The sequence below is a fragment of the Pleurodeles waltl genome, chromosome 8 (genome assembly GCF_031143425.1).
Source record: "Pleurodeles waltl isolate 20211129_DDA chromosome 8, aPleWal1.hap1.20221129, whole genome shotgun sequence".
In the NCBI taxonomy this organism is placed as follows: Eukaryota; Metazoa; Chordata; class Amphibia; order Caudata; family Salamandridae; genus Pleurodeles; species Pleurodeles waltl.
Genome location: NC_090447.1, coordinates 78651029 through 78678503, shown reverse-complemented (window position 1 = coordinate 78678503; position 27475 = coordinate 78651029). Strand labels below are relative to the sequence as shown.

The window sequence follows — 27475 nt, the reverse complement described above, 5'->3', positions numbered from 1 at the left end:
TATCTAAGTGTGATCGTCCTTAGAAAAACAAACAATACCATCACCCGATAAATCTGGGAAAACATAGCAACATAAATGACTTCCCTTAAAGGAACCCTCCTAGTACCCATTTAACCACATAGGGAGAACCATATACCTTACAAAGGATCCAGAGAATAATAGCATAATTCCTTTAATACAACCCTTGTTGAGCACGCCAGGAACCTCAGTATCATCATGGACAGCAAACTTACCATGAGGCCCCAAGTCAACGCAGTGTCATTTTCCTGCTACTTCATCCTGCACAAGTTATGTAAGATTTTCAGGTGACTTCCCCAAAATGTGAGATGCATCATCACCCAAGCTCTCTTCACCAGTCAACTGGATTACGGAAACACCCTCAATGTGGGAGTCAAGGCCCACCTAGTTCAAAGTCTAAAGGCTATGCAGAACACCACAGCAAAGTTCATCCTGGATCTCCCTTGTCGCACCCGCATCACACCCCCAACCTCTAAAAAAACTCCACTGAATCCCGGTTCAGAAGAGATGCTGGTTCACGCTCCTCATCCACATGTACAAGGCCCGGCATGACTCCAGACCCACCTACATCAACTACCATTTGAGATTCCACAAATCTTTTAGACACCTCCGCTCTACCACCCTCGTGCATGCCCATAGCCACCGTATGCAACGCAGCAGAGCAGGATGACGCTCCTTCTGCTTCCTCGAAGCCAAAGCCTGGAATGGTCTCCTGCTGCACTCCAGGACCTACCCTACTCTACGGAGTTCCGTAGGATGCTGAAAACCTGGCTCTTCAACTGAGACCCTGGACCCTGCCAGCGCCTGGATACCCTCAGGGTTGGCAAGTTGGGTTCTAAAAGTCGACTGATTGATCAAATACTTCGAATAATAAGTTAATACAGGAAATAATATCACAGAACTAGTGAAACATCTCCAAATGCTTAAAACAGAGGTCTTCTAAACCTTGGCGGGGGGGCTTACTTGATCCCAGACGGGGTGCCAATCACTGTCCAATAGAATCATCATGCTGATAACGGTGCTTTGTTTTTACCGAAAAGAACAGAGCAGCACTAGGCAACTCTGTAAAGGAGCATAACTAACATCGTTTGTTGTTCATTTCCTGGCTGGGAGTAGGTGTCAAAGGGGGCGGGCCTCCGACCGATAGTTTCACACTTTACGGACCTTTGCTGCCCAGAATAGGACATTGGAAGGCACGGACTGATTGTACAGGATAACTGCAATGTTTACATATCTTTATACATATTTAAACATTGCCAATTTTATACAAAGCCAATTATAGCATAATTATGAAAAAATACTTGTTCATTAAAGAGGGCACCAATGATTTTTTTGTATTTACTCCGGAGGGGGTACATCATTAAAAGGTTTGAAGACCACTACTTTAAAACAACATTCTTGCGGAAAAAAAAGGAAAAAAAACACTTTTCTATAGCTCATATAGTGTCTTTCTATTTTCAGGAACTTAAAAACACTCCATAAGAGATTAATCTTACTACAGCTATTCTTTACAATAAGTCCTATTTCATATCACATTTCTTCATTGTACCATACCAGTTAGTAGCAACATACCTCTATTATTAAATGCTTTACTTTTTCTTGTACAGGTCCTCCAATGTTCTCCTTCGAAGTGGTGATGCAGGTGAGGAAATGAACAAGCACCAAGATTCCTCGAGAGGCAGGAGACAAGCAGGAATCAAGAAGGCAAGCAGGTATCCAGGCCCCCAGAACACAGCTGAACAGTGTCAGTAGGTGAAAAACCAGACTTCAAAAGACAGGTGCCAGCATGGTAAGTATTTGGGTACATTTTAAAATAGCAGGCAAAATAATGGCCTCCGACGCAGGCCACGATGATGCAGACTTCCTGAAAGAAAGTGGCCTGCGATGCACAGGATGTGGTCCAAAAAAGTAGATTGTGTATTGAGCACTGGCACCCATTTCCTGGTCAAGGCTGTGTCAGTGCACTCTTGGAGGAACGGAGGGAACAAGGGCATAAGGTTTTTGGCTTCCATTTCAGAGACTAAGGGCCTTATTACAAAGCTGGCGGTCACTAGGCCATCAGGTTCGCAGGTGGAGGTGAGACCGCCACCAATGCGGCGGTCCAAGTGCCACATTACAACCCTGCCAGTCAGGACACCAGGGAACCGCCAGGATCGGAGATCCCAGCGGTCTGGAAGTGGTGGCGGTCATTGCTCACAGCTATGACCTCCTTCTCCACCAGCGGTTTCATGGCGGTACTATCACCATGAAAATGCTGGCAGAGAACGGGTGCAGGCAGCCCCAGGGGGGGCCCGTGCACTGCCCATGCACTTGGCATGGGTAGTGCAGGGGCCCCCCTGGCCAGCACCCTCACAATGTTCACTGTCTGCTTTGCAGACAGTGAACACTGCGAGGATGCTGGTGCACCCTGCAGGCTACAGCATTGTCGTCGGCTCGATTCCGAACTTAGGGTTCCACCCACTGACCTAGTGGGAAACTCTTATTAACTCCGGCGGGCAGGTCGTCACATAGGAGGCGGCCACCCAGTCAGGAGTTTGGCGGACCGAGTTTTCCATCCACCAAACTCGAAATCGGGCACTATCTCAGAAGGTAAAACATTTGGCCGGGAGAAACCAGTTATCCGCGTGCGACTCATGGTCAGCTTTAAGTCGCACCATCAAGTGCAATCAGATGACCGCAGTTGGTGCTTAACACTTTTTGGCACTATTTTCATTTAAAACTTTGAAAATTCATATCTTCAGTTCTTCTTATTGAACTTTTGTTGTTTTGATATCATTTTGTTCATTAACATACTCTCTATGTTTATAAATTAGAGTGGGACTTTTATTGTGTTGTGCTTTCGACTTTTTAACTATTTTGGTATTTCTAAATGCATTAAACATTTTCTTAATTTAAGCCTGTCTTCTCTGTGCCATAGCTACCAAGGGTCAAGCTTAGGTTTAAATTACTGAAACCTTTACTGGACTTAACAAGAATAGTGACATTATTTGGGGTGAACTACCATCTACCCGAACTAAAAATCACACTGTATCTTTTAGCAATGTGCGAGTTTGACTGGAAGTACACAATGTATTAAAGTTGCCGTGGAACACTATTTGGAAGCACCTCTCAATGGTCACAACTTTGACCTGCTAGTAAAAGAAACACCCACTACATACAAGCTGCAGCTGACCTCATTGTGACTGAGTCACATCTAAAAGGAAATGTCTAAGTTACTATGAATGTGGTTTCCCTCTGCATCCTATTAAGGATGAGCTGGCAGTATGCAGGGAGTTCCCAGAACTACACAAGGCACACACAGACACAATAAACAAACAAACATAAAACTTACTTTGAAACCACAACTTTTTCTAATTTGTTAATAGCATCTACCTTCAAGGTCGTTATGGTGTGGTTTAGGCAATGGCCATGTAGAGAGGCTTCTCTGAAAGAGGTAGTCTTGGTGTGTAAAGGGGATCGTGGTATGTTGTGGGATCTCTGTATTTAGACAGATGGTATTACGGAACTGCTATACATTTAGCCTAACACTCAAGGTTAGAGATCAGTTTTGCTGATGCCAATGATGGATGCTATTTCAGGTTGAAGGCCTGCTGTTCGTGCACTTCGGATTTTAAAAGATTCCAGATACGTGACACAAGGAGGTTTTATTTTTTACATTTGTTGCTATTGGTGTGATCACATGTAGTCAAGCTTTCCCTTTTAAGTTCCTTACTCTTGTTGCTAACATATTTTAGATGAGTAGTATTCTGTTATGCAATTTGTAAAGCGGCATGAAAACAAGACAGGCCAGTGTTTCAGCCTAGCCTTGGATGCAAGAAAAGAGGTGGTTGTCAAGCAATTTTAGCAATCACTTAATTAGGGAATTGTTGAAACTTATTTCTGCAGGACAAAAAAAGATACTGTCAGATGGGTTAATTCCTCAACATAGTTTTAAATCGCTTAACATCATCTTAGCATTGTGCGACATTTATCTTCAGAAAACTGGAACAGCACTGGGAGCAAGATTCACACTAAACCATGCCAGCCATTCCATGGCACACTTGAGACATCTTGCATGATAAAATACTATTTATGTGGGTTGCATGTGAACACTTTCATATCTAGAGCTCAAAATACTCCTTGTGAGAACGGATCTCTTTTGACATGGTTAGCTCCCACATTTTGCCTGGTATGTGGTGTGGGTTTAAAACTGTAGTGCCCAGCCCCCTGCTAAACAGGTTCCCTGTGCCAGATCTCTTTCCCAAAACTGTTGTGATGCATTCACACAATTGGCATCACCGTTAGCTGCCACCCTAGTAAATGGTACCTAGGTAACCAGGTCATGGGGTACTAAGGGTAGGCCCCTGAGGGCAGTAGTGCAGATTGTGCCACCCTCAGGGACCATGCATCCAAGTGCGCCCAGCACTGCCACTACAGGCTGAGTGTCTTGGTGCAATCCTAAAATGCAAACATGACATGGCACACAGCCTGTGCGACCTGTCCACTACACACTGCAGGAAATATAGGTAAGCCACATCTCTGGCAGGCCTTCCAGCCCTAAAGCAGGGTGCACTATTCTGCATGTGTGGGCATAGGTGCATGAGCATGTGTGTAAATTGGTCTCAAGTTATTCTTTTGAGTGTGTGTCCACATTTACTGATACTGTGACTACAACAAATGCTTAGCACTTCTCCAAAACTGGCCTAACTGCTCGACCAAGCCACCACAAAAATAACAGCATTAGGTGGTCTGGTTTTTACCTCTGTAAACCAAAACGGGGTTGGTTCGACTCCCTGCACAGTACACATCATTTTTGTACACTATATAGAGAACCAGCCTCCCACACATCCATCCACACATTACATTTTCCCTTACTCAATTCGAAAGCAATTAATTTTCTGTTACCACCACCAGCATAAAGAAAAGATAAATACAGATATCAATTTTCAGCAAACCCGTAACAACCCCCCTGAGTGAAAGCGTCTATTCGCAACAAAAATCTTACCATCTTTCGTCACGCAATATGTTTTACCTGCAGAAACCTAAATATTGCAGCCTAGAGCCAACACACAAATGTACTTTTCAGGGAATCTGTAAATCTTGGCTTCAACCACAGAATTTGGACTGATCAGATCCAGACAGAAACCATAATCCCTTGTCATAAAACCCACCCTGGAATACTATGACATAGCAACTCGCCACAACAGGTACAAGTAGCGATAACCCAGAAATGTGCACCATGTTTCATAAGAATGAATTCTCAATGAATAAGCCCAGAGCAGAAGAAATAGCAACTGAAACCCTCTGGCATTTAAGACCACAGATCTGATTATTCTCTTTTGCAAGCTCAATGTCCATAGAACAACTTTCTCCTTGGCGAGGCAGAAAGAGAGATGATGGACTCAGCAAACATGTCCAGTCAGGTCATAGAGGGCGGATGCCATCCCTTGCCCAACAAATTAGAACTGTTTCCCGCTACCACCTGAGAGCAGAGAAAAGGATCGTCAAAGCCTAACCACGTTCAAGGTATCTCACAGAGGTCTGCAACAAAGCTGCAATCTGAGTCACTACTTTGGGCAAGGAGTTCTTTTTGCTCAAGTGTTATAGCAAGCTGACTTGCTTTGACAAACCTAAAACTATCTTCATAAGAGAACATGTTGGCCTAATTAAAACACCTGAAAATCCAAGCAAGGAGCTCACATAACTCCTACCTTTTGCCACAACAAACTAGAAGCCAATGGAAAGACGTGACAGTTGCAGTGTGTCATTGTAAAGGTGGCAGGCTAGAGGAGATCCCCATAATCAGCCCCTCCCCACCAAAGCAGAAAGAACCAATAGCAAGGGGGGAAAGGGTTCCAAAACACCAATCACCCAACAGGGAGGAGCTTAGATACATACACTTCCTTCTTTATTCACTGTTTAAACCCCAAGCATGCTGTAAGCATCAAGGGAGATTTAGAAGAGGAGAGATTGTCCTCATCTATCCTTCTCTGTTCCCCTGCCCGCTCTATTCCTCGGCAAGCAAGGATAGGCAAAAAGAAGGGATGTGGATCCAGGGCTCATACAGGAGGGAGGTGGCCTGTGTGGGAAAATGGGAGAGAGTTTTGGAAGAGCAAGGAGAGACCAGACATTTGTCTTCTCTGTTCCTGCAGGGGGCACTAAAATTAAAAGCCCAACTAAAACAGAGGAAGCGGGGACTCCTCAAAATTAGGAGTAGACTACAATTCCTGCTAGAACTGTAAATGGGATAACTGGAGAGAACCATGACGTAATATTCCTCAGAATTGTATTGGACTCTATAAGCGGCAGCATAAATATTGCAGACCCACCAGATATGTGACCCTAAGTTTCCTTTTAACATTTCCACAAACAGAAAAAAGGGCAGAATACACATCCCCCGCATTTTCACAACCATTCCCAGAAATTGCTAGTGCCTTTGACAGCTGAGATACATCAGCAAAAGCTTGTACAGCATTTATAGCATTTACACACTAGGCGCTAGACTGAACTTTTAGGGCTAATGTTACCTTATGGGAAGGGGCACTGGAAAAATGTGGTGGTGCATTTCTGTGAAATTATGGATTTAAGACACTTACCACATATTACACTCACATCTCCACAATGTACAGATTTTAATTTTAAAAAATGTAGGTTAATCAAAGAAGTAATTACAAAAAGAAACACGTGCCGCTTATGGTGCCTTGCATTGATAGGTTCTTTGCAAAGGTTGACTAGCAACCATTCAGTTGTTCATTAGTTGCTGTATTTTGGTATCAAACTGATCTGACATATGGTGTGGAAAATAGTTTTATCTACAGTATGAAGAAAATCATGACAAATTTAGATATAATTCAATTGACAGTGGAATTCATGATTGCTTCAGCATTTAAATCTTTTTACTTCATCAGTTGTACAAACTCAATTTATACCACAGACACTTCTCAAACCACAAAATGACATTTAGACTGCAGAAATTTCCCAAACATTTTACTTCTATGTCTGAGATTTTCTCCTTTGAAGTCCAATGACATGAATTTCAAAGTGCTTCTTAGCTCTTACACATAATTTGTGAAATAATATTCTGTAAGGGTATTTCTTATTGGAAATAGGTGCTTCTAGGGGGTTATAGTGAGGGCACCGAGTAAAATCAATACTGAAGACCAGTTTTCAAACACAACTTGGAAGGGCAAAAGAAGAGAGCGATCATTTGTTACATGAATTGGTCATACAAAAGCCTGTTTTCTGCAGAGTGCAACATGTTTTGTAGAAACTATTGTACTCTGGTGTTAGCAGGATGGTAATAAAGATGTATTTATGTGCTTCCAATCAACACAAAATCATTACCTGTGCAGAATCCCATTTTCAATACCATCTGGCTAATATGTAAACTTTCTAGGTTTAGAAATATTTATGCGTTGCACAGTGTTGGTATACCTTCTGTATTAATACAAACTAAAATGACAAAATAGTGAGATAACATTGTCACAGAATATGCCACATAATTTGGATCTTCTTGCTTGATTTAGATGACCCTGCTACATAATCCGGTCATCTCCTGTTACATACTTCCAGTGGCCTTGCTTATGCGCCAATGTTTGGAAGCTCTGCATCATCTCGAGGAATCCTAGGCTTTACTACAGTGTTTGAAAACCATCTACTATCAATGAGACAGCAAGGAATGAAATACATTTGCTAGAATATGGCTGGCTCCTCTGTTTTAATAGTCTCTGGTTCTTACTATAAAGTAGACAAATCTGTAGGCCAAATCACTAGCTGTGGAGTTTCCAACTAAAGTGATTAAAATCCCTTCAACCCCAAAACTGACAAGGGACTGCAAAAACACAGTCAGTATTTAAGCAATACTCTTTATTGCAGACCTAATCAACACTTCTGCCACTATTGACTTCGTCAAGGAACTGCCCAGTATTCAAAAGGTAAAATTCTACAAAGACTATTACATAGTTTGGTTCTAGAAATGATTACATATTTTGAATGCATAGAAATAAAACAAACATTACCAAGCACACCCCCCTCCAAAAGTTTGAAGCAGAAAATAGGTCAAACTGTTGCAAATACAAATAATAAACAGGCATATAATTAAATCAAATAAATATTAAATACAACAATTAATTCAGAAAACTTTTCATATAAAGAATGTTATCAAGCAAAGCATTATGGAACTTTTACAAAGAAAACCTTATTGAAGTAGGTAGTCATGAAGATAGGATGGCTGAGTAACAACTGTCCTGACTTGGTCCTAGTATCACTACTTGATGAAACCCAAAAATCTGTGAGTTTGCTACACCAACACTAGAATTTATTATAGGGCTTTCACTTTCTTCTTCTAATAGCCATGCAAACATCTCAGCACATTCTGATTCCTTGCCCATTGTAGAATCATTCTGACCTTTATCCTTGCACCTCGCTCATCTAATCATTTTCTATACATTCCCCTCACTCAACAAGGCAGAATTGGCAAATACATTTATAGCTTTCAAAGGTTCAGTATACATCCACCCCCCCCCCTTCCTGACCTCGCCATTTTTCATTAACACAAACAAAATTCCCTTTCTCCTTCTGTTTTGTCTCAGCCAATAATTATTATCATAGTATTTCTTAGAAACATTCTGGGCCTTCTCAACATTCCTTTTTACCACTTCAGCAAACCATTTCACTTATCTTGGTCAATAGCTTAAACTATTCTTCGTGTAAAGGGTTCTACCACGCATAATGGAAAATGGACTGTATCCAGTAAGAGTAATGAGATATAACCCTACCATGATTTTGATTTTAATTCTAATTCACATTTTCTTTCATTTGTAGAAATTTCAAGGGTACCCTTTATCACTCTATTGATTAATCTTCACTTTCCCAATTCCTTCTGGTAATAAACTGAAGGAAATCTATGTCCTATACCATTTCACTTCAGATAATTCATAAATTCCTCAGCCCTGAATTGAGTCACATTCTCCGTGATCAATTTCTTTTGTAATCCTTCTCTGTGAAAATCCTGTCCAACGAAAAAATGACACTTGCTATATCAACACAATCTACAAGCTCGACTTCAGGCCTTTTAGAAAAATAATCTATAGCAACCAAAAAAATCTTACTCATCGTTATTACAAACCGGACCCATGATGTCCACACTTATGGTGTATCACGCCGCCTTAGGACACTGGCTGGGTACCAATGGAGGTCTAAGAGTTACCTGGGATTTATCAGCTCTAGAACATTTCGTACATTCTCGGGCACAATGTTCCATATACATATCTATTCCAGGCCACCACTATAATTCCTACACTCTTTTTTTGGTTTTGTAACACCCAAATGGTTCTTATTTAGATCTTCATGGTACAAGCCAGCAGAAGGAATCACTTTGTCTCTTCTCATTATCTTCCCATCATCTTCAGATAACTCAGGTCGCACATCCCAAAAACCATGTAATTCAATGTCCAAATCCTGATTTGGCCACCTGTAATAATATATTCATTCAAAACGTTCAAACTCTCATCTCTACCATACGCTTCTTTACGTTCTTCTTTTGCTATAGCAACATTTACCTAAATAGCCATGCTATATTATATTCTCCTCAACTATCACATGGGACTTGAATGAAAGTAAAGTGTATTTTGTTAAATAAATCCCCCACTTTGTTCTTCACTCCATGCAAGTAGTCGATTTTGTAGTCAAAATTTAGCAGTCTCATCAACTGCTTAGTTAGAGGTTTGTGGCCACCACTACCTCGAACTTCTTAAAGCCACGCAAATCGCCTAAAATGTGCAGTTCCAAATCTACTGTGAGTGTTTCATCCTGAACACCATTCTTCTGCAGAGGGGAGGTCCTTGATGTGAATGCTATGGTTACTTCCTTTCCACATGCATGCTTCTGAGATAGAACTACTTTCAACTACTTTCAAGATTCTACGGCTGGCATCAGTAGTTAAAATACTTTTATATGTAGGATCATAACCTTTAAACACTGCCTTAATTGCAAATTTCTGATAATATTTTAAAGAAATCTTGTTGACAACCTGCATTCCTTCAAATTTACTTTTTTCCTTCCGTAATTGCGAATGGAATACATTTCAAATGAAACATTCTTAGCACATTCTGCATAGAACTCAACAAGTCTTAGGAAGGACCATAGTTCCTCCTTGTTGGAAGGGGCAGGTGCTTCCTTGATGGCTCTCAGTAATTCTTATTTAAGTTTGATTCCCTCTGAATTTACTTCATGGTCCAAATAATTGAATTTTTACAGCAAATGTGCATGTTGAATGTTCCCCAAACTTGCAAAAGACGCAGAGTCAGTATTTAAGCAAGAATCGTTACTGCAGTCCCAAACAACATTTCTGAATCCATCGCCTTCTTCAAGGAACTGCTCTGTATTCAAAAGGTAACATTCTATAGAAAAACCTATAACATAAGTTTGTTTCTATAGATTATCACATAGTTTGATTCCATACAACTTAACCAAGTATCACCACCAGAATCCACTATGGAAAAAATGAGTGAAGACGTTTTAAGGGTGCCAGGAGTCTGGGCTTCTAGATTAATGGAGCTATGGAAGAATCAAAGGTCGATATCCAATCAGTATACAGTTGACTTGACCCAAATGGTCTTGTGGTTTTTAGAATGGGGACCGCTAGTCAGTCAGCATTCACTACAGATTAAAGCAGGGTATCAAACATAAGCAGTCTATATCAAATTGGGCCGGTGTGGTCAAGGTGAGGGCACTGATGGGGCCTCCTAGACCGTAACTTGGGCCTCGACTTTACGTTTAAGATCCAATTGCAACTTTAAGCTGTGGTAGCTCCATGAACTGTGGGTAAAAGTGATATGTTCCATTGGTCAGATGGCCTGCAAGGATTGCACGGGTGATGGATAGCTCAATAATTTGAGGTGATTTCCATCTCGATCCTCAGTTAGCTTGCTCTTGTTTAGGTCTTCCCTACAGTTGGGTGTCAATCTATCTTCACACTGGGCAGTTGAGCTCCTCTTTGACTGGTCAATCACAGTAAACAGCATTCTGCAGGATCCAAGGCGTATGCAATATGTCGAAAGGAACATTTCTAATAGCAAAAGTTATTTACTTGGTTAACATTTGTTCTGCACCGGTGTACAGCTTTCCCGATGTTTAAGTAAAGTAGACATTACTTGGCTTAGAGGCTGAATGTGTACCCAAGGTATGGTTTTTCGGACAACCAAAGGGCTTACTTGGTTCAAAAATGTAAATCTTCCATCAGGTCCTCTCACCAGTTTTGTGGGCTAAATTGTGCCAAAACTACCAGGTCAGACCAATCACAACATATCATGTTCAAGATGTGTATTCACATTAGCCTGGTGCAACCAGTAAGACCAGGTTGCAAGGCACCAAACAGCAGCAAAGGGAAAGGGGATTTTCACATGACCCAAGGAAAACCTTTGAGCACAATAAGAGATATGGGGTCTCTGCCGAACAGGCAACCTCCGTTTCAGAGTGGAAAGCAGCAAAAAAGTCAACAGGTAGGCTCGAATATCCCCCAGTGACAAAGGAACAAGCTGTCAAGAGAACCATCTTCCGCAGCCATGCTTCAAGCATCCAAATTACTCCTTTCACATCAGTCAAAGTGTGAAGTACTCAAACCACACCACCATGGTCCAGATATGAAGAACTTAAAAGGGGCGAGTCAGTAGGCTGTTTGCCTGCTGAGGATTCAGGTAAAAAGGCCTTCAACTGAACCATAATCAGTGCCATGGTAGCCAGTCACCTTGCGCCTGCACAGCGGGAGCAACAGGCAGCCTCACTGGAGCCAGCGGTACACTTTGTGGTACTCCCTTTGAACAGAGCTATTGTCTGCTGGTAAAAAGCTCTTGATGAAAAGTGGAGCAGTTCCAGTGGACTCAGATTATCGAATCTACTAACCATAGTGCAGGTTAGAACAAATGCACAGGGTAAGGTGGCTCAGTTTATTAAGTTATGTAAAGAGAAGATCTCCTTTCCCAACAATTTATATGATGAAATCGTCTTCCATGTGTCTAGAATCCTTCTTACCAGTAAGGCTGGATCTTCCACACAAACACCAAACGTAAGCATGTCTGCACCCATCCACGCCTGGACTGCGCCCGGCACCTCAAATCCTGGTCCAAACGCACTCCTGCGGTACCCTTCATTGCTTCTCCATGCCCTTAACCCAGGATGCCCAGCTCCCTACTGCGCCATGCCGCACCCCCTGTGAGCCCCTTTGCATGCACACACAGCCTCTTTACATGCAACATGCACCGAAACCTGCAATCAACACCAACACGCACATCAACCTCATGTCAACCTCCTCCACCCGCAAATACGCACCCCTAGAAACACTAGCATGCATGCTACTCAATACTCACTTGCTCAACAAACATGCAACTGAGAGTTGGGACCTGCTCAGCCATGACAGGATACAAGATCATCTGACAAGACCGACAACAGAAGCTGAGAGGAGGGATAGTGATCATCTACAAAGACTCACTCGACTGCACCACCTCAGCTAACATCACAATCCTCTTTATGGGACACCCTCACTTCACGCTCTACACTGGAGAAAAACTATACCCTGAAAGGAACCCTCATCTACAGATCTCCCCCACCCCTTACCGAAAGCCAACTTCAACTTTACACACACAGCATCATGTACTTCTTCACCCCCCTTGCCATCGAAGCTAAGGGTTGCATTCTCCTAGGAGACCTCCATTTTCACCTAGAAGACTCGACTGACTCAATCTCCATAGCCCTTCTGGAAAACCAGGCAACCTTAGACTCACATAGATCGTCACCGAACTCACCCATGGTACCGGACACACACTCAACCCCACATTCAGCACCCCCAACAGGGTGAAGTTCACAGCCATAACACCCCTGACCTGGATTGACTACAACATTCTATTCTTCCAGATAAATATCTCAGATCACAGGAAACCCTGCACAATCATCAATGACAGGAAAACCTGCACAATCAAACAGCCCAGACGTCCCAGGAGCAAAATCATAGAAGCCGAATGGGCCCGGGAACTACGCAAGACCGCAGCACCCATCACTGACACCCTCAACAGTGACATACTCCAACTCAACAAGTGGATAATCATGTGCGCAGATTCCTTTGCACCCCTCAAACACAGCCGACAAAAAAGTTCCAGAAATCAGGCCAACTGGTACACCAAGGACCTCTAAGCAACATAATGTCACTTCAAGCAACTGAAAAGGAAATGGAGAACAGCAACAAGGACACCATCAAAGCTGCCCTCAGATGATACCACCAACAAATCAAGGAAACCAAAAAAGAGCACTAGTGGACCACATGGCAAACAGCTCCAACTTCACCAAAGAAATCTTCACTATCGTCAAAGACTTCACCCCACTAGCCTCAAACTCCAATATCACCCCCTCACAAGACGTGTGCACGCTGTCGGACTACTTCACCGACAAAATCAGGTCCATCTATAACAGCTTTGACCCCCCCAGCAGACTCCTCCGACCTCGACATCAGTCTACCTACCAACAACAATGAGAAGACTATAACAATATGGGACATCATCACCTCGAAAGAAACTACCAACACCCTCGAGTGGACCTTGAGATTGGTTCACTCTGGGGCTCCAACTGACCCATGCCCTCACCACAACTACAGCCTTGACTCATAGTGAACATCCATCAGCAAGACCCTCACCCACATCGAAACAACCCTAATCTCCACTGTCACCTGTCACCTTCCCTGACACCTGCAAGTACCCAATCAGAGCACAGAAACTACTCTTATTGCAGCAACAGCCGAAATCAAAATGATCCTTGAGGACACGCAGAATCCCTCATCCTGCTAGCCTTATCAATGCTTTTGACACAACCATCCATGTATCGCTTGTTAGAAGACTCCACGAAGCAAGCATACAAGGCACAGCTATTAACTAGATTTGCTCATTTCTCACAGGAAGAATACAAAAAGTCTGCCTGACGCCTTACACACTGAAATCTAAAAACCTCTTCTGCGGAGTCCCACAAAAATACTTGCTTGGCCCCACTCTGTGCAACATTTACATGACACCTTTTGGAAACATCAGAGTCCACTGCATCAACACCCTCTCCTATGCGGACGACACCCAGCGCATACTCTCCCTATGAGACAAGTGCCTAGCAACAAAAGGCAGCTTCAACACCTCCATGACCGTAGTAGTCAAATGGAAGAAAGACAACTCCCTCAACTCTGCCAAAACTAAAATTGTGATCATTGCAAGCAAGTCCTTCCTGTGGACCTCCACCTGGTGGTCAACAGACCTAGGACCTGCACGAATCCCAAAGGCACACACGAAGAACCTGGAAATCATCCTGGATGAAAAAACCCAGGTCCACGGAGCAACTACCTCATGTATCAGCGTCTGCTGCCCTCCCCAACTCCTCTGGCTGCTGCTGCCTCTGCCTTGCCAGGGAACGAACTGAGAATCTGCCTGACTCTCAGTTCAAGATCGAGGTCCTCCTCCACCCGCAGGTTCTGCCTGCGCCTCATCCCTGGTGGTCTAGTGGCCATCAACAAGTAAGTATCTCTCCCTATCTCTCCTTTACTCTCTCCTTTACTCCTGCTACTATACTTCTGCCCTTTTTCTTTGACTCATTTTCTACTTTTGGTTTTTCTCTTTTTCTGTCCTTTTCTGTCACTCTCCCTCCCATGCCACTCCTGCCGCCCGCCCCCCTCGAAGCGCTTTTCCTGCCCTTCTGCCTCCCAGGTGACCACCCCACCACCCCCCTCCTCTTCTTAATGGCAGCCACATGCACTGCATGCAGAGGGAATACAGAAGGTTTACCAAAGACAAACCCGTCCATGCCCATCCGCGCCCAGCACCAGGAGTCCTGGATCGCCGACAAGCCTTCCCCTGGCCAGCAACCATTACGACGCCATGACCCTCCACGGCCTTAACACCGGACATCTCAGTGACTGCTGCACCACATCCCCCAAGGACACCCACTGACCTTTTTCGTGCAGGAACTGCAACTTCAGTGCCGGCCACAACAAGCAGAAGGTACTCCCCACACCCCGAAACAACACCCACCACAACCCCATCAACTGCCTCCTCCTGAACATCTGCTCCCTCCACAAGCATGCCACCAAACTCTGGGATTTGAGTGACACCGCCCAACCGGACATCTCCTTCTTAACCGAGATCTGGACCAACCCCACCTCGGGACCAGACATCGCCATCCCGGACAGATACAGCTCCTAAGGAGGGACCGTCCCTCCTGCCCGGGCAGAGGACTTGTCATAGTACACGTCTTCACTATGTATTAAGGCCAACTCAGAAGAACAGTGCACCACTATGGAACACCTTCACTTCCTGGTCCACACCAATCACAACTCCTCCATCCGTGGCACCCTTGTCTACAGACCACCTGGGCCCCGCCCAGCATTCATTGCCGACATCGTAGACATCACCACCCCCTATGCCCTGGCATCCAACGACTACCTCCTCCTTGTCACCCTCAATTTCCACCTCGAGGACCGCAATGATCCAAACACCGCACTGCTCTACTCGACAACCTCGACAACCTCGCCACCCTCGGGCACCCATGCACATCGCAGGACACACACTGGACCCAATCTTTACCTCAAGCAAACGGATTACCATTGAGTCCATCTCCACCTCAGACTAGACTGTCCACCGCTGCCTACACTTCACCATCAACGCATCCAGTAGCCACCCGCAGGTGCCTAGAGAAAAAATGGAGGAATAGCCAAACCAGTGAAGACCTCTCCTCCTTCAGAGACGCAACCGCCATCCACCGCCAACATATCAAGAATGCAAGAAAGAACACACTCTGGGAACGCATCAACTCCTCCACACAAAGCACGAAGGAACTTTTCTCTGTCATAAACCAGTTCACAAATCCCCCCTCCGAAGCCACCAGCATTCCCCCGTCGCAAGACCTCTGTGATAAACTTGCCACCTTCTTCCACCGCAAGATCCAAGACATCTAGGACAGCTTCCTCCTGGAAAACAAACCGAGCACCAGAACCTATGACCAAACCACCACACCCCTCTCTCCCACCCCAGAACCCACCCAGACTATTCACAGCTGGTCCACGTTCACCACGGAAGAAACAGAAAGCATCATGAACAGCACCCACTCCAGAGCCCCCACAGACCCTTTCCTGCACCACATCTACATCAGAGCCAGCACATCCATTTTCCCCAAGCTCCAGACACAATACACCGCTCCATCAACACTGGTACCTTCTCCGAGGACTGGAAACACGCCAAAGTAAGCCCCCTCCTGAAGAAACCCTCGCCGACCCATCAGAACTAAAGAACTTCGGGCCCATCTCGCTACTACCCAACCCGGCAAAGTACTGGAGAAAGCCATCAACACACAACTGCGAAATGTCCTCAAAGTCAACAACTCTCTGGACAACTCTCTGGACAGCTCCCAGTCCGGGTTCTGCAGCAACCACAGCACAGAGACAGCTCTTCTTGCAGCCACTGACGACATCCGATCACTTCTAGACCGCAGCCACACTGCAGCACTCATACACCTCGAACTCTCAGCAGCCTTCGACACAGTCTCCCACAGCACACTATGCACCAGACTCCACGACGTAGGAATCCACAGAACAGCCCTGAAATAGATCCACTCTTTCCTTTCCGGAAGGACTAAGAGGCTCAGGCTCCATCCCTACACATCTAAACCCACAGAGGTCAGCTGTATAGTTCCCCAAGGATCCTCTTTGAGTCCAACTCTTTTCAACATATACATGACCCCACTCGCAGCCATTATCAAAAGCCATGGAATGGACATTGTGTCATACGCCGATGAGACAGAACTCATCATTTCCCCTCACCAAAGACACTCAGGAATGTAAGCCGCTGCCACCTGGATAAGAGAAAGATGCCTCAAGCTCAACTCTGACAAGACAGAGCTCATCATTTTCGGAAATGCCACCTCAGCACGGGATGACTCCTGGTGGCCCACATCTCTCAGCACCCCCCTTTCACCGACTGAGCACAGCCACAACTTAGGCATCATCCTCGACTACTCCCTAACTATGACCCAACAGGTAAACTCAGTCACTTCCTCCTGGTGGCACACCCTTCGCAAACTCTGGAAAATTGTCAAATACATCCCAGCAGACTACCGCGGGACAGGCACCCACGCCTTAGTATCAAGCAAACTTGACTACGGCAATGCTCTGTACACCAGCACCACAACAATAAACATCAAAAAGCTACAACTCATCCAGAACGCCGCCGCCAGACTTGTCCTTATCCTCCCACGCCAAGAACATATCTCCCAGCACCTGAGGAACCTCCACTGGCTCCCGACAGAAAAACAAATCACCTTCAAGCTACTCACCCACACGTACAAAGCCATACATAACGTCAGACCTGCCTACCTGAACCACTGCGTCTCCTTCCACACTCCGCCAGATCCCTCCGCTCAATTGGCTCTGGTCACTATCCCTCGCATTCGAAAAACCACAGCCAGAGGACGCTCCTTCACCTACATCGCAACAAAGAGCTGGACCAACCTACCCCTATACCTCAGACAAAGCCCATCGCTCACCACCTTCAGAAAGAACTTCAAGACGTGGCTTTTTGGGATGAGGCTCCACCTCCCCCCAACCACCCCCCCCCCAAGCGCCTTAAGACCCTCACAGGTGAGTAGCCGCGCTCTACAAAAACTGATTGCTTGATTGATGTATCCACCTGCTGAAGCTGCTGCAAAAGATCTTCACATTGCTACCAAAACATACCAGGAAAAGAGTCATGCAAGCCCTCGTCATCAGCAGGCTTGACTACTGCCAGGATCAACATGCAGCTCTTGAACAGACACCAAACCATCTCGAATGCCACCACAAGACTCGTCCTCAACCTCCTGCGCTGCTCTCACACCACCTCAAACCTCGAAAAGCCCCACTGGCTCCCAATCCACAAACACATTCACTTCAAACTCACCTGAACCTACAAAGTGCTCCACAACTCAGGCACTACACACCTGCATACACTTCCACCACCCACCAGAAACCTTTGCTTAGCCGGACTCTCACACAACCACCAACCATACACAAATGCAGATTTGGGGGTCACGCCTTCGCATACACCACACCTAATGCATGGAACGACCTTCCTCAAAATCTCAGTCTCTTCCCCGCTACTTGCGTTCTAGAAGCGGCTGAAGACCGGACTCTGACTAGCACCCAGGAACACCACTGCCTACACACCTGCTAAGCACCTAGATGCCCTCACCGGTGACTAGTGTGCAATACAAATCTTCATAACATAACACATACAGTAGTCCTATTTCTATGACTGTTTGGCACTACAACAGGAGAGCACTCAATCTTTCATAAACCTTCACAACTGGGATCCTAGTAGCACCTTTAAAGAGCAGGCAAAAATTGCTACCACTCATTTTGGATTCTACAATACTCATCAGAAGGTGAAACTGCATGTAAGAGAACAGTTCCAACTTTTTCTTTGAACAACATATAGGGCTTGCTTGGTTCAACATTTAAAATCTCCTTCCAGCCCATTTTATCACTTTTTATGGCAATGAAAAATTCCTCAATGTTTGGAGGAAATGCTACAAATCGAGGCAATGTCCATTTTTCTCTACTGTAGGAATGGAGCTATGGAGAAACTTCAGGCAATGGAATCTCTTCCAAATTTAGCAGTATTGCAAAAATGAGGGACATTCCAATACTGGCAAATTCTATTTCAAGCCTCAACTTGAAATACCTGTTGATAAAGGTTTCGAAATTGTTTATTCCACATTTAGCTTGCAAGCAAGTAAACCTCAACCTGTGTACAACAACCCAGCCCTTAATTTGTCTGTTAGTTACTCCAACTGGACGTACATATTATTCCAACTCCTGTCCTAGTCCATTTTGTGACCTAGAGGTAATTTGCTTCTATGGCTATTGTGGTAGTCATCAAACTTAGAACTTAAAACTCAGGTTTTTAATTAAACTTTTTAAACTAGTGATTTTTCCAAATAAATACTTTCGACAAAATGCTTTTTAAGCTAAATATTATGTGCCATTTGACCAGTACCAGTGAAAGTTATCCAGGTGTTATAACTTCAAATTTGACAAAATGTGAAAACTGCTAATAGTCTGTCCCTTTTGTTGTCTACATCATGGTCCCTGCATGACTTATCCCTAGGATTTGAAATTACATTTGTTTCACAGGGGTAATATAACTGTGAACGCAAGTCATGGATTGCATCAGCGTGTTAGAAAAAGAAAATAAATGAATGGGAAAAGTTCTGAAGTTAGTAGTGTTAAGTAACATGTCCTTCTCCCTCCCAACTCTAGATTATGGCCACACAGCAACCCCAGGAACAGCTGCCACAATCTAGGTGAGGCTTGGTGTCAACTAAAATAGTTCGAACAATTCCTGCTCTCCAAATGGGAAGGGCGAGCAGTGAGCTCTGCCAGATTTCAATTTTCCGGTCAGGTGATCCGGGATATGTTACAGACTTTTTGCAATCTGCTGACAGAAAGTTGTTGGAGACGCCCACCTCGACTTTGAAACTATGAATAAGAATCAGTGATTTAAGAATGCATGAAATTCGGCCAATCCTGCAACCATATAATTATGGGTGGGCATAACTTGTATAATTCTGTGTAGCATAATCATGTGGAATCACCCGCAAAATTCAGGAGATTACACAGAATTAAGCAGGAAGAGTAATTCTGTGTTTTGCTCTATTTTCTAAGGACAAAAATCGCCCCTCAAGTCCAAAGTGGGTGCATTTTGCACTAAGAAATAGCACTACATGCAACAAAAAACCCAATAGTGAGTGACAGTAACTGCCTGCACTTGTTAAATGTCGATTATCCGCCAAACTTACTCCCAGCATTTGGCGCTAATTTCTTAGCACAAACTACACCGTTGAATCAACAAAGGACACAATGATGCATTCTGCGCTAGGAAAATAGCACTAAATGCAACAGGACATGTGAGCAGCCGCTCGCTAGATGTGCTCTCGATGTAGGTTTTTTTTCACCCAAAGAGCTCTTAACTATGCAAGAGGACATAATGTCATTATTATTGTTAATTCCGCATCAAAGGGTAATGCAGAATTAGGGACATTACCGATTACTCCAGCGTAATCCAAATTCTCCCACATCTACATATAATCTATGTAGCAATAAGTGGAAAATTCATTCAGAAGTTCAAGGAAGTTTCCATGACCCGATGGAGGGGACACTAAGCAGTGATTTTGTGCCAGGGGTGGGAAGTGCTGGGCACTGGCACCCATTGTAGGGGATTTGGATGTATGCTTTATCATCAGACTTTACCGCAGAGCAAGAGAGAGGCAGAAACACGAGAAAGAAGGGGGGGAGAGAGACATAAAAGAGGAGGGGACGCATGGAGGAAAAGAGCCTGTAAGAATAAGATAAAATTCAGAAAGTATTGGCTGGGGGCAGGCTCCTAAGAAAGTTTGGATCTGCACTTTTTTTGTTTGTTTAACAAATTAACCACTAATACTAACCACCCCCTTGGGGTATGTGTTATGAGGGACATGGCACAATGAGAAAAAGATGCTGTTGAATTTAAATTACCATGCCAAGAGCATCTCTCAATAAATGACAATTATCCAAGGAGACCGCGAGGCTTGTGAGTGTAATTTAAATCTTCTCACGTCCAACTTCAGCAACGCAGTCAGAGTGACTCTGTGTGATGTCCACAGGGATTACCATGTTTTCAGCCTGCGTCTTTTCCTTTATAAACAAATGTAGTCTTCGATTTTAGTTTAGCTGGACCAGTTAGGGGCTGCGAAGACTAATATATGAGAAAATATATCCCTGATAAATCCGATCCGTGTTTGAAACAGAGATAAGGAGGTCATGCACTCACTACCCCAGAGTACCTATTTGTTCCTGAAATGTGCCCATCATTTTTGGCGAGTGAAGCTAGCATGCTCCCAGCCTCCTGAGTCACACATGGTTAGAAGTGCTCAAGCAGCCAGTTCTTGTGACCCACTGCTTGCCTGACATCAACATGACAACACGGGTGGGCAACAGAGGCCCACTCAGAACCCCCTGATGAGTCCCAACCATTGGCAGAGTCAACGCCATGCTGTCCCCTGCCAGGCGACACATCCCTAAAGGTACTGGAAGCCCCCTGGAGATGGAGGGGTCTTCGCTGCAAGGAAGCTAGGGACCCACAGTCTAATTGCCAATGGTGGTCTTGGGTGGGCCTTGGAACTCACCCAAAAGAGTATTAAGGTATCGTCCCAGCCCAGGCTGCAGTTGGACTGTATTGAACCTCTCTGAGCTCCATACTGCCCTACCATACAACAACCTGCAAAGAAACAGGAAAAATGCAGAAATGGCTCCCTCTTTGAACTGACACAGAACTAGAAAACAGGACCGCGGACGTACTTTACAGTAATAAACAATTTAATAAGGACGCTTTGCAAATGTATGGTACAGCAATAGACACAAATCACAGGTTCTAGGACACAAAGGAGTCCAAGACAATTTATCACACTTTGTGTCCCTGTGCCAATCCTTTTTCCCAAATCTTTAGAGTTCTCATGGAATAGCAGTGTGCACCACATGTGAAGGAAGTAAAAGTCCTCAAAAAACAACCTTCAATTTTCCAAAAAGGCACAATGTGGAGCTCAGCCTTTAATGTCTTGACTGGTTTTCGGTACCGATTGAAATAAATTGATGAAAAAGTTTTGAGATGCCGGGAGAAACGAGCAATAGAGAGCGGCATGAGGACATTGAGAACAGAACAATTACAAAAGTGATTGTACTCCTGACCCGAGACACTTAAAAAATGTAAAATTCCAATGTAGGCATATTGAGGGGGGGGGATATAGTGAATCTAGGCTGCATCTCGTTTGCTTCTGAAGTCATTAAACACGGTTAGAGAATATTCAGAGATGAGAGATCCAGTCGGAAACAAATTGTCTACAATATCTATTCCTTGACTCTTCGTGATCTGAGACTGGCATCACGCTTATGTACACAAAGATTGCTTCGTTCAAAATACAACAACCTGCTCGAGTTGTTTTAGAGTTTGCGAATAAGTGGGATATCCTCATTTTTGGAAGATCCATGAGGTTTCTGGTGCCACTTGTGATTCTTGTCTGCTAGAGCATGGTTTTATTCCAGTTTTAACTCTGAGATGTGAATTACAAATGGTAACCATGAGATGGCCTCACCGGAGAACATGTATTCGATGTGCAACAGGCCAACCTGATGTAGTCCAGTATTTCAAGGTTTACTGCTCGCGAAGCGAGGACATGTAATGCTCCGGCAGTGGGCATGGCCATTTCTTCTTTTCTGTACATTAGGTAGTGGTCCATAGTCTAAGGGCTTGTCTTACCACTGGAAGAGAAGGCATCCCTTTCCTAATGCAGGTCTTCAACCGGCTGGCCTCTTCTTTTCACAACCAATCTATGAACAAGAACAGGCAATGATTACCACTTTATACGCAGGGTGCATGCATACTTTCATCCTAATAATCTAAACTAAAAGTGATGTAAAACCTAAAAGAATAAATAAATATATGAAAAATAATAAAAATGCACATAACTAGACTTGTAATTCCTTCTATTCAACTGTTGATCTATCATACTCTGGAAGTATTGATGAATATTAAGTCATTTGGTTCAAGCCTGCCTCGGGGGTCCAGGGCCTGCCACAATCTTGAGCCTTGTTCTCCTATGGAATATCCGCCATGTTTTAGCTACCACCCACAACATCTTATAGCCAGCATTTCCAAGGGCTCTTAGTTAAGGTGAAGCCTTCCATCTTCTGTCTCTAGCCTTAGGAAGTATTCCTTTACTGCTATATTAGAATGATGGCTTTACTGGCATTTGAGAGGCTTCGTCTAATTTAGAAAGAAAATTCAAACTTCAAGGTAGCGCAACATTCGCCGTTTTTGGAGGCACTACAACCACTGCAGAGCCCCTGGCCTGCTCCACCATCAGGGACACTGCCCTGCCCCACACGTGAGATCAAGAATTGGACAGGTGGGAGATTCAGCATTTTTTGGCAGATGACTCCTCACCGACCACCGCTCAATTATACTATACTGGGGAAAGACCACCTTTCATTTTACTAATTTCAGTTCCCTACACAAGTCACATGGACTTTAATTAAAAAAAATCTGAACATAGAAAAATAAAATAAAAAGAAAGGCAAACAAAAATGCATTGATAAAAGCCCATAAGAAAATGCTACAAAGAAGAACTGATTGGTAACTCACGTGGAAATTTGGCGGGGTTGGATCTGAGACCTGCCCGGTCCCTGTGAAGTTGGTGGGGCTGGAAGGGTTACCTTCAACACTAATCCCACAGCCCCACCACACCCTCTGTGAGGCCGCCATGCAGGGCCAGCTTTAGCACTGATGGTGCCAGGTGCAACATTCTTTTTGCCCTCTCCCCCCCAAGGGACCACCTCTTGAGACTCCCTCACTACCACCTGGCAAAAGTGCCCCTCATCTCCCCAGTCCCTCTGTTACATACATTTCATTAGTTGTAAAGCACTTGTAAAGTCTGGTTTTACTAATCCACTCAGCTATGCATATGAAGTTCAGATCTGTTCTTTTCGGCAGGTGTATTAACCCTCTGCGCTACTTTACGGCGAGTCAAAGTTGCCACTGGACAAAACCCCATCTCTCTCTAGCAGGAACATTAATCCTTGGAGTTATCTAGACATTCATTTTTATTGCTGCCTGAAAGCTGGACGCAGAAGGAACTCTGCAGCAGGCGCTTTTCAAGCTAAACACGACACCCCCTAGACTTGGGGTCAGCCTCCCCGCCCCACCTCCAGATTAGCATCAGCCCTAAAGCCGCCATGCAGGGCTAGCACCAAGTGGCTTCACAAGCTGTGCGCTTCCACCATTGGTCACCCAGAAAGGAGATGGTCGCAGACGAGGGCTAATATCTGACTTACAGAAGAAGGCCATCACACCCCAGGGATCTGAGAAGCATCCCTGGGTCCTGTCCCCTGGCTGGCACAGTTCTACAGGTGTTTAAGTGCTGGTAAAATAGCCCTGACAACACATCCTGTGAACCAGCCGGCCTGATTGATACAGAGGGTCAGGCTGCACACAGTCACAGAGGCACTTAAGAACAGGCGTGAACCTTTAGGAGGGCACCATACACAGGCCATAAACAATAAACCCGGATACCCGTTCAGTCAGCCAGTACATCAGGTTAGCTAGTTTAGGGTGGTTTGCATAGATCTGTTTGTAACCTGCATGTTTGTGTTTCGAGGTTTGACAGGGCTGGCACTGCCTTCCATTCTTCTGAGATGAGTAAATCTAGGGATGTGGAGTTTGGTGATGCTGTCTATCAAAGTCCCAAAAGACAGCCTGGCTGACAATTGTTGTTCATTTCTGGTCACTTTTTGCAAACAGTAAACATTTGGTGAATAGCAGCGGGTCCTTGGAAGAACAAGGAGTGAAACACACCAACTGCTGCAAACAGATGCCCACCACAGAAGCACTGATGCTTAGGAAGGATGAAAACACATAACCACACCTCAGGTAGTGCTTTGCTTACGTTACAATTATTTTTTTTATCTAGGGATGTGGCCTTTGGCCAACGAATAACCCCCTACATTTAAATCAATAAAATAATATTGCTGCAAATTCAAGCCTTGGGTCATGTTGGAAGGAAAATCATCACATGGCCGTATGGCAGGATCATGGGTACCATACCACTGCTTCAGCTTGGCAACTACCTCGAGTACTGACATGGCACCTATACCAACATAACTACATCATCGCAAGAGCTGCAGCTCCCGCGCCCTCCACTCTCACCATAACCCTAACTCTACCCTCCACCATGAGCCACAGTACTGAGGCCGATGTACTGTATGTAGTTAATGGGGGTACCGATACTGAGGTAAACTCAACTAAACAGGTCTAGCGAGTGGAGGCACATGCATCTTTTCCATTCCTATTAGTGTTTTCTATTAAACCTACCAGAGCACCTTGGTTCTGCCAAACAAGGCCACCCGAAGGTTCGCACAAACACGGAAAGGCCTCACCTCAGCAACTCGCCTGGTCTTGTTGACTTCCAGCCGCTAGACCCCCTCACACTCTGCCACAGCTTTGTAGCCTCCATCATGAGCAAGGACCATCTTGTCTGGACAAGATCCCTTGCAACCCTTGTGTAATACAATCAAGAGCTACTCTGGAAGTAGCCAGCTAGCGAGTGAGCAGACAGTTCTTGACCCGTCTCAGTGAACCATCAACCTTAAAGAGTATCCGGGGCACGAGGTCACAACAGGTCCCAAACCCCAGGCAGACATCATCATACAGAGGAACGTCCTAGGGTGGGCTGCAGGTAACTTAGCGATGCAAGTCTGAATAAAGACAAGTGTTTATTATTTGTGTTTACTCTGGATGCCCCTCTAAAGGGAAGGAGCACATCATGGCACGTGAACCGGGGTGCACACAGTGGCCCTCCAAAATGGGTTTGGAAAGTTTAACGTTGACAACTTTTAGACTTTTTTTTTAACTCCACCCGCTTCCTAATATGGACGTTTTTAACAAAACACAGCAATCAAAAGTCCAACGAAAGTGCGGTTTTCTGGGGGGGGGGAAGCTACAAACAACTTTTTTTGCACGGGAATTGGCCTGCACCGGCAAGAAAATACATTTCACCAGCAAGGAAAATTGCAAAGCAGAGAAACTATGCACATTTATGAAGTTGTGAAGTTTCTCAGGTTGACAAACCTTTGCCAGCAATTCTTGATTGCGACCCCTAGTCCCATCGTAATTCAACTGGAAAGCAGATCTAACTTGTTCAGTTTTCAGGACTTTGCGTGAAATTTCCCCAGTGACGTTTAACAATCTTATGTCCCGGACTGCACCTTTATCCAGAGTATCCCTACTTCAGTGTCTCTCTGCAGGTTGGTGGCTTTAGGGAGTATATCCCCCACCCCCTCCCGACACCAGGGATCTACAAACTCGAATTAGCATGGTTATTCGTTGATCTAATGGCGTCTACAGGAAGGGACTATTCCTTACTCACCTGGGAACACTCTCTCATATTCCATCCAGTCAATTCCTTGTGTCGCCCATCATTGGCCAATCAGCAAACATCTTTAAACCTGGCTCGTGAAATAAACCGCACCCTAAAAACTTGCATCCCTCGTCATGTTAAAGTCGGCGCCACCATGGGGGCCACATGCGTGGTAGGCAAGCGCAAGATCTCTTTTTGTTCCTGTTTCCGGCTGAATGTCTCTGAATCCCCGGATAAACCCTTGACCGACTGGAAATCTCCGTTACATTGTGGTCGGATCAGCTTCCAAGAACACTTGAAACCGGAAGTGACGTGTATTTCTGGGTGTGCAGGACGTTCTAATTATACCACATGGACAGTCACTCTATCTGATCAGATTTTAACCCCCCTCCCCCCTTTAACAGCATATTGTTAACTTCTAGCGCTCTGAAGCAGCTGAAAGGTAACGCCCAGCGCTGCATGTAAATAGCGTTCGAGAATGACCCAGCGCCCCACAGACCTGCCCACACACTGTGTAAAAGGTTGCATTACCTGCCACTTAGACCTCGCTTTCAGACGTCTCTGAGGAACTGCGAGAAGAAAGACACAAGTACAATGCATGTTAGTTTGTTTATTTATTTTCCCTTCAGGGTAAACAAGTTACTTATTTTTTATTGATTTAAATATTTTTTTGTGAAGAAGCCGCTCTGCCGCAGAGTTTAATGTCAATGGATCAGGGGTGGACAATGCCACTGCATTCCCTATAGCTGTTCCCCCAGGAGGACTTAAAACTCAGAGGTGTGGTGATCTGCACTTTGTTACTCCACGTAAGGTGGGTGCTCACGGCACTTGGAACCCGTACTCATAGTGTGAGAAGAATCCTGAATGCTGTGCTGTCCAAAGTGCTGTCCAAAACAGAAGTCTGTAACCCACAGCATTCTCAGCTGTTATTTACACATCCTAAGCAAGAATTTTATCCTAAGATGGTAAATCATGTATATTGTGGGTGCACTCCAGCAAACCAACATCAATGGCTTTCAACTATGTGTCTTGGTTTTCATAACCAACCCACTCCTTCTGGTCTCCTGTTGCACTGTGGGCCTTGTAGTCTACATCTTGCATCTAATGCATGACATCACAATTGATCTGGTCCATGACTTGATGGACTAATGTCTCAAGCCCCATTTCACTATGATCAATGCAGCAATTCAAATCTTAATGCACATCCTCGGATTGTGAGTCCATCTCACTACAAACACACACTTTGTGCTGCCTGCAGCTCATCAGGGGGGAGTAGTATATTGTCATCCCATAAAACCTCCAAACCTCGTGACAACCATTTCTGCAAAGGAACTCCTCCCGTGCACTGATAGCCATAAGTGCGTTGGAGGCCACGACTGAGTGCCACTGATGCAGATTTACTGGAGAGCAGCCACAACACATACACTTGGATATGCAATTTTGCAAGGCATGACACTTCAAAGTCTGGAAGACTCCTTCA

General features: G+C 44.7%; 1 protein-coding gene across 16 annotated transcripts in view; it reads right to left on the bottom strand.

Moving 5' to 3' along the window:
• Positions 1 to 21385: 21385 nt before the first annotated feature.
• The window catches only part of ARAP1 (ArfGAP with RhoGAP domain, ankyrin repeat and PH domain 1), a 720258-nt gene continuing 714168 nt past the window's right edge, over positions 21386 to 27475 (bottom strand). For all 16 annotated transcript variants that reach the window (XM_069203774.1, XM_069203773.1, XM_069203771.1 and 13 more), the window contains 2 exons: positions 26527 to 26564; positions 21386 to 22411 (listed from right to left, as the gene is read on the bottom strand). In XM_069203774.1, coding sequence (XP_069059875.1) covers positions 26547 to 26564 — 18 coding nt within the window. In that variant the 3' untranslated portion in view covers positions 21386 to 22411; positions 26527 to 26546. The remainder of the gene's footprint in view (positions 22412 to 26526; positions 26565 to 27475) is intronic.